This window comes from Nyctibius grandis, chromosome 10 (assembly GCF_013368605.1).
Source record: "Nyctibius grandis isolate bNycGra1 chromosome 10, bNycGra1.pri, whole genome shotgun sequence".
Lineage (NCBI taxonomy): Eukaryota > Metazoa > Chordata > Aves > Nyctibiiformes > Nyctibiidae > Nyctibius > Nyctibius grandis.
The window spans coordinates 30,031,935-30,040,565 of NC_090667.1; the positions used below are offsets into that span (position 1 = coordinate 30,031,935).

Sequence of the window (8,631 nt, forward strand, 5' to 3'; positions counted from 1 at the left end):
CGGTCAAATTCCGTAGACCATTGAAGTCAATCAGAGTAAGTAAGAGGGGCAGGATTTTAACCCAGGAGTTAAATTTTAATAATGAAGATATAATGTACATCAAATTAGGAGAAATTACATATTTTAATCCACAAAGTGGAGTAAAAAAAATACACAGAGCTCAATGGCAAGTGCATCTATTTTTACTGTCGGTCTGTCTTGTGCTAGCTGTCTTCCTTATGACTATTTATTACTAATTATACCAGTGACTCAAGCCATCACTCTATGTGATCCGCAGATTCTTTAAACAGCATCTTGCTTCCTAATGGGATTTTCCCCATGCCCATGCTGGCAGCTCTGCAACGGTGTTTCCACAACTAGTGCTAGTGAATTTACACAGGCTTTTGGGAGCCAGGAGAGATGAAGGGGGAATTAGGGAAGCTCAGCAGGACCTGGCAGGAACTGTGTCTGCAAACATGCAGGTAATCTGTACCGACGGAGGTGGGATAGCAGTGCCAGCTTCACAGCAATCACGGATGAGGAGGCTCTTAGATTAGGAAATACCTAATTCTAGGTAGTTTACATAAAAAACATCCATTGAATGATCAAAACGCAGTGTTTTGTATAAGTTGAAATCATATATCTGAAGAAGTTATGTTTCTGGAGGCAGTTGTCGGAGCATGGAGGAAAAAATAGTCACGTTTCTCTTTTTCTACTTTTCAAGCCAAAACGAGGTTGTACTTTGATCATCTCTATTGTCTTAAACTCTAGTTCTGAGCTCAAAATCCTACAACAGGAAGGGGGAGGGGGTTCTTTGTGGAGGAATAGCCAGAAAGGGTGCACAGAGGACAAATGTTTTTGGTGTCTTGAAGTCCCCCTGTCCTGGACAGAGGCCAGGGACCTGACCGAGCTGCCCCAGCAGCCAGGCAGAACTTTCCTCCCAACACGTCAAAGCTGTGGCTGAGCCTCTCGTGCCAGGGCCGCCTGGGGAGCTCTGGGGGTGGTTCAGAGGAACGAGCCTACAGCAGCTTGTGTAGTTCAGATCCCTCTTCACCAGGAGCAAAAGCCACATATTCTTGAGTGAATAAATATTCGTGTGCACCCTTCTGCCTCTATGAGATGTGAACCTGAGTTTCAGTACAGATTTGGATTCATCCTTAGAACTGTGGACCCCACCGGGATTGTTTTGTCTCTTGACGTGGCTCACCGAGGCACAGGGGCATCGTCAGCCTTGAGCTCCGTGCCCAACACTGGGCAGTAGCCTCAACGCAGCAGCGCAGTTGTTGATGCCGCAAGAGGACTTTGAAGGGTTGAAAAATGTCCCATATGCACAAGTCTTTCTGAGCATGGATGTCTAACCTAGCATGTAACCACCTTATAACAGGAGGGGATTTTGAGGAGTGAGGAGCACAGAGGTAGATACAGGGTGTGATGGTACCCAAGATAATCTCTGGATAAGTAAAATATTTGAGTGTCCTTAAGTCTTTGCCCTTCCCCCTCACAGTTGCATTAATGCTTTAAGGCACTCTCAGCATACCTGTGTCTGAAGCTCCGAACCCTCTAATCTGGCCTTCAACATTATTTCACCATACAAACCTTTTGGCCTTTTTTCCCTTTTCCTATCTGGTCACTTTTTATCAACTTAATTTCTTAATGAGTGCATAAAACTCATGCAGAGCAATGCATAAAAGTTATCAATGCATAAAATGTTATGATAGACTCCTTAGAATAGTTTATTGCATTTATAAAATTGAAGATTCACGCTTCTCGTGCTGGCCAGGTAAGCCTTATGCCCATGGGGAGAAGGTGGCCAAGACTCCATGGGTGCTTTGGCTGACTTTGCCTATTGCTTCAGGCAGCAGCGAGTGTCTCTGTGTATTGTGGAAACTGCTCAGCCCTTCTGCCACCATCTAGTGCAATTGCCTCGTAGCCTGCTGCACGCTTGATGCTGTGCAAAATTAAACGGGTGCTGGAGTCTTCCTGAAAGGGACGTGGGAGTCGGGCTGCAGAGGGGACCTAGGTGTGAACAGGGACCTTTACAGAGCACTGACCGGTGGCCGATGCCTGGCTGCATTCAGTCCCTTTCCTGGTTCCCGCATATGCGAAGTACGTTAGGTGTGATGGACCGGGGGACTTTCGAGGGTCTCTGGTTTTTGGCACGTGCGGCATTGGAATGCTCCATTTTTGCAGCCATTGCACTGAGTCAATGTCCATTTTGGGGGCAGGGTTTCTCCCTGCTTGATTTGTAAGGCATAAAATGCCACAATGTGATGACCTTTAGGATGGGCAGCTGGAAGTTGATCTTCAGCTCAACCCACAGCCGCAGCCAGGCCAGCTTCTTGGGGACCCCATGAAACTTAGCAGTCCCAGGGGATTGACCATGTTCCCCACTGCTGGGCTGCAGGGATTTGGGTTTGGGCTGTGAAGGGCAAAGGGGCTTCATCCCCTGCATGCCGGCCGTGCTCCCCTGGGGTGGTACAAAGGCAGCTGTAGGGTGCTGTGCCAGGCTTTTAGCCCGGTGGGTAAAAGGAGTCAGCAAGCAGGTAGCGCAGGATCACTGCAGGTTTTGGGTGTACCCCGTCATGGGGGAAGGAGAGGCAGAGCTGGCAGGAGAAGGAGCACCCCAGCATCACCTGAAGGCATCCCAATTAAGCAGCAGTACTATCCCTATTAAGCAGCAGTTGTTGCTGGTAAGTATCTTTGGACTTAAATCTAATTCCTTGGGAGATGTCCCAATTAAGTGGATCTCTTAATTAAACACTTCCTGATTAAGTGGAGTGTACTTAACTCATTCAAATTAATAACTCATCTGAAAGAAATCAAGTTACACACAGATGGAATCTTTTTTTGCTCTCATTTGGGGATTGAGCGCACGTAACAATTCCAGTTAAGTATCTGGTAAGTGATATTTTTCCTAATGTGTCTCTCGAAGTGGAAATGTTTTAGGGAATTGTTTTGTGGTGTGTGTTTTTTTTTTTTTTTTTTCTTAATGTCTCAAATTGTCTTGTGTATCAATACTGAAATATTGATGCTCGTGTCTAACATTAAGGAACCAGCAGTTTGATATTACATTGACATGCAACAGAAAGTACTGATAGGCTCAGCACTGCATACGAGATGAGGTAGGGAATTAATGCATTGGCAGTTGTCTTTGCTGGAACTGGTTAGAAGCCAACTAAAATCTGCCTAAAAGGGTTCGACAACATTGAATTGCCCAAGTTGGCACCAAAGCTTTCCCAGAAGATGTGTAGTATCAATGACATGCCTAATATTTATAGTGCCATCAGTATGTGTGTTTGCAACTTTTAAGTTTTGCGCTATATTTTTTCCCATTTCTATAACGAAAATTTGTAAAGAAGTTTTGTTACACATCTAAATTTTTGCTGCTTGAAGTGAACCTACAGAAAGGTCCAGCGAGAGGCACAGCGCTGTGATTTACAGGTTGCAGCAATCAGACCAAAGATCATTTTTCCCAACAGATTGAAAAATGTCCTCTTTTTAGCAAAATCTGTTGTGCTGGAGGACTATGTGTCGTATTCCCTAATCTGCATTCCCTTGGGGTTAAAACATACATGTAAATTAAAAAAATTAAAAAATCATATGGATCTTATTCTGGTCTCTGATAGTGTAAAGCCAGAATGATTATGTTGATGGTTTTGTAAGCACAGTGAGAGGCACGTAAGGGAACGGAGTCCACATACTTCACGTCTGCTGCTCAAAGCACGTTTTTCTCTGAAGAAAACCAGTTCTCGAGGAGTTTGGGTGAGTGAGGGGGGAGAGCGGGGGGCTGTGCTTGGGGGAAATAAGTAAAATGTCTGCAGTCCTGTGCTGGGATGTGTTTGATTTTATTACGTTGCCAGAGCTTAAGCGAGCTGCGTCGCTCGGTGTTTCTAAACTGCTCTGGTGTTTATTGACAATTACAATAAAAAATAAAGCCGATATTTAAATCCTGCCCGATTAGTGAAAACAGAAATGTTTGGGGGAAAAGTCTGAATTAGTTCCACATCGTAACAGAGGAAATAGCAGATTTCAGCCTTCATTTGAAACAAAAGGTAAATCTCATACCCAGAATCCAGTGTGTCTCAAAAAATTATTTCCTTGGAAGTATAAATTGGGATGCCGAGGAAGTTTCAGAACAAAACGGGTATTTTTATACTTTGTTCATTTCATATTTATCACTAGCTTGTTTGCTAATTTTCATTTGCAAGAGGCAATTCTTCCAGCTAACTGGCTGCCTCAATGGGCCACTGATTTCTTTGAAGTGACAGTCTGTAAATATGCATAAAAAAGAGATGCAATTAGCGTGTGTGTGGTTCAGTGCAGCCTGATTTCATTGGCAAGTTTACCCACAGTGTTGATAAGCTACATTATCTAGAAAATTGGCCGCTGAAAAACAGCACCTCTGATTGCCAGCAAAGGTTCCAGATAACAGGGTGCTGAAGAGAAATATAATTGAGGTTGAATATGTTAACCAAGGTGTCACATGCTCCTTAGAAGCGCTAATTTATCAGCATGTTGGAATTTTTATTAACATTTGGAATGCATTTCTACCACACTAATGAAGTGGAATTGGCAGTTCAGGTTTTAGTTATTGTCATTTCTGAGAAGTTAAATGTAATTTCTCGTTAGACACAGTTATGTAAATATATTTGTTCAGGGGCTGAAAAAATTATACATTTCACAAAATACAAATATGTTGTTAAGGAGGAGTATGACAAATCAGTCGCAGTTAAAGTCGTAAAAGCCAGCCAAATGTTCGCCCTGCATTGTGCTTTCCGGAGCATCACTCATTTTTAGGGAACCTGAAGAAAACGAACTTAGCAGAGTTTTAAAGAACGGTGTAGTCACTCATTAGTGTAAAAGAGGCGAGACAGGTAAATGGGGTGTGATTTGCTGGGGTATTGGTTTAAGGGGAATCGCACTGGGTGTGCTGTGCTTATCTTTTTTGTGTGGAAAGGGTCTGGTGCCCAGAAGGGCGCTGGCTTCTGTTTCTCCCATTTTTTCACGTATGGACAGTCAGGCTGTTTTCAGTTTCTGGGCTGTACACAAACACGCTGTGTGACATTATGCTGTGAAGTGATAAGAACAGAAATGGGTAAAAGGACGACAGTTCCCGAGAGCTGCAACAGACTTGGTTCAAGGTGCTTTCGGTGCCAATGCCTCGCTTGTTTTCTATAAAAAAAAATTAAATTAGTGATTACAACGAGTAACCTAAAAGTAAGGGGGTGCTGCTGTTAGCTAAGAAGACAGTATGTGTGTACTCACTTTAAAGAAACCCTCTAAGCCTGTCCGGCAGCGGCAAAAGGCAACAGGAAAGAAGCGCTACCAAAGTTTGTATCATCACGACTTTCCGCAGAGGCGGAGCAGGTCTGACTTGTGCCTCTCCTTTGTGCTATTCCATGTTTTTTTCTTCCAAGTTAACATCTTGAACACCTATAAGTGCTGCCTTTCCTTCTGGGAAAAACCCGGTCCTAACCTCTTGGTGCGTGTGCTCGTTGCAGGGGCATCGTCGACACGCCGCTCATCCGCTCCAAGGAGCTGCGGCCGCTGGTGCGGCGCTGGCTGGCCGACATCCCCGCCGGCAGGCTGGCCCAGGCCACCGACCTGCAGGCTGCCGTCGTCTACTTGGCCTCCGAATCCTCGGATTACATGACGGGCCATAATCTGGTCATTGAGGGCGGCCAGAGCCTGTGGTGAGGGGCGTCCTCCAGCCTCCCCTCTCAGGGGTGTAGTTCACTTTAGAAAGTGCGTATTAGAGTTTAGCTTAGTCCCAGTTTTGGCCTGTGTGGCTAAGTGGCCAGCTAATATGAAATGATTGTTTTCTTCTTTCAGGTCTTGCTTTAGAGACTCGTACGATGCAAAAAAAAAAAAAAAAAAAAAAAGTAATCCTTCATTTTCAACATTTTCATGTTTTTCACTACGCATTCAGATTCCTGTTAAATTAGTATTTAATGATATAAAGGCACATTTACTGCAGTGAGGTTTGGCTATTATTTAGTTTAACAGGGGGCATTTTTAAAGCAATCAATATTAGCTGGTCTGTGTAGTATATTGTTCTTAGGTGATTTTTTGTATTCAAGTTGTTCCAGTGACATCTGTGAGTGGCAAAAAGCAGTTGGATGTAGTGTTAAAAAAAATAAATTAGTTCATTGCATTTGAACCTGAATGCTGCCGTTTTATATTTACTGGTGTTCGTAGTTTTTGACAGTGTTTTTATACAAACACCCACGTAAATGCCCCTGAAAGAAAAGTTCTGCACTTAATAGAGAATCATGGTTGGTAATTATAGTGGCTCTAATCCAAAGCCCATTGAGGTAAGTGGGGACTGCTCATATACTTTAAGTTAAACGCATGTGTGAGTGTTGATACAACTGGGGTCTTTGTTTTCCTTGACAGGCAGTTGCAAGCAAAGGTCATCTTCCAAATTTTTTTTTTCTCCTGTAAAATTCTGAAGACAACTCTCGGGTGTAAATCAGGGCCAGCGCAAATGATATCGATACAGTTCTGTTGGCTGAAGGGCTCATTTCGGCAATAGCGCTGGGTTCATGGCTTATAGGCAGTAAAACGTGGCACGGTAACACCACAGTTCTGTTACTGCTCTGTATTTATACAGACTTCCATCCCGAGGGCCTTTAAGCATAACCTAAGGAGAATTTACGGGAAGGAATTCACTTGCAAATCCTCATGTCATTTGTTTTGCATTTGGCAGCTCTTTGTTACCATAACATAAATAATTGTGGATGAATGTCATTACTTTGATGAAGTGCTACAAGTCCATACATTGGCTGGCCATTATTGTGGTGAATTGCTATAATGGCTTCAGACTTGACATTCACCGCCACGTTGCAAGGTATGCATCTCGCTGACGTACTATCATCGTTATCGTGGATAAAGTGCAAGAAGATACTTGTCTTCATTAAATTTTCTATTAGACCATTGATAATTAATACATATCTCATGTTTCATCTCAAGTCGTTTTTCTGGGGAGTGTTGCTGTTAAGCGACTCAGGGCTAGAGCGTTTTGGCTTGAAATCCCTGCCTTGTGTGCATGATCTAATTTATTGACAATGCTCTGCAAACTCACAGGCTTAAGGAGAGCTCAATTTTGGGTAAATCTTCAAGAAAAACAATTAAGGATTTAAACGTTTTATTATTTTTCTGGGCTCACAAAACCTTTTCTCTCCTAGCTCCCACACTTGCATCATTTTGTGTCATGCTCTGGAGGGCTTGATGGAGTTCTCACATCCCCCTGGCTGGCTTTTCACCCAGAGGTTAATGTGCAAACATTGGTGAACTCATCAGGAGCTCTTCCAAGGGATCCTAGAGGGGCTTGTATACTATCGCTTGGACTGCTGGTGAATAGTTTGTTGCAGCTCCTACCTAAAGTGTAAAATAACAAACTTTAGCTAATTTGAAACATGAACTGCAGTTGGCACTGGAACTGTAACCAATGTTCTCACTTTCTCAGCCGAAAGACAAAGGGCTGAACAGGCTGCTGAGGCTGAGCTCCCTTTCCCTGGCTGGAGATGGTTGCGGGTTAACAGTGAAAGGCGCTGGCAGGGCGTTGCAGGAAGCTGAAGTTCATTGCCCTGGTGCTAGGTGTTTTTGGGATGAAGATTTTCATCCAGCAAGGGTTGTGCTGTGACTTTCACAAGCTTCAAATTAACTTCAAAAACAAAACCCAGACAGAAAAAAAAAAACCCAGACTTAAAAAAAAAAAATAAAAATCAAAATGATCTCTTTACTAGGCAGCCTCCGGTGTTTGGACTGGAGCGTGTCTTGCTCCGATCTGTTTGCCTCCAGGCTCTGCCTTTGAAGGGCTGAGCGGGCAGAGCAGAGAGGAGGGAGTTTACCTGCACAGGCTGACTTGGGGCTTGGACCTTGTTTGGAGACACGGCCGTGTGCCACAACGGACCCCGGCTCTGCCTCATGTTGGCCAGGGGCTGGTGGAAGAGGCCATCCCATGCTCTGTGGTACAGGAGTGAGGGGCTCGACGCTAAGCAGCCCGAGAGAGTAGGGCACTCCGTGCCAGGGCCCCGGGGTGACAAACACCCTCATGGCACCATGCAAACCAGAACACCCCCACGGCACTTCTGGTTTGCGTGGCATCCTCACTTTGGCCAGAGGAACAAATCCTGGCGAGAGCAGGTGTCAGGAGGGAAATGCCTCTCCCCACGCATGTGTGAGCTGGCCTGTCCCCTCTTGAGGACAGACTGTCACTTCTCTCCTCCACGCGCCTGTACCCAGGGCTTTGGCCCTTCAGGGGCTCTGGCAAGGGCACTGCCACTCTTCATGGTCTCCCCTGTAATTTCCTGGGGCAAAACGCTGATTTCCAACCTTGCAGTGACACTCTGACAGGACCAAGCTCCGCGTTCGGGCTGGGATCCCAGCCTTGCTGCGCGGTGGGTGCTCCGGGGGTGCGGGGCTCCCCGCGGGTGCAGGGTCGCACCCTGCCTGGTGCAGAGCAGGAGGCTCATGGCTACAGGTGTGGGGTCTCTGGCAACACAGCCCTCAGGCAAGGGGGAGCGGCGATTTCCCCTTGTAAGGGAAAAGCAGAAGCTCAAAAGAGATGCAAGAAAAGCCGTTTTCTGTCTTAGCAGAGAAGACCTGGAGGGGGGAAAAAAAAAAAAAGGGAAAGGTTTTGAAAAAAGG

General features: G+C 45.1%; 1 protein-coding gene across 1 annotated transcript in view; it reads left to right on the top strand.

Annotated features, from left to right (window-relative positions):
- Positions 1–5,676, top strand: part of LOC137667561 (uncharacterized) — a 32,966-nt gene extending 27,290 nt beyond the window's left edge. The window contains exon 11 of the mRNA XM_068408344.1: positions 5,481–5,676. Coding sequence (XP_068264445.1) covers positions 5,481–5,676 — 196 coding nt within the window. The remainder of the gene's footprint in view (positions 1–5,480) is intronic.
- Positions 5,677–8,631: the final 2,955 nt, after the last annotated feature.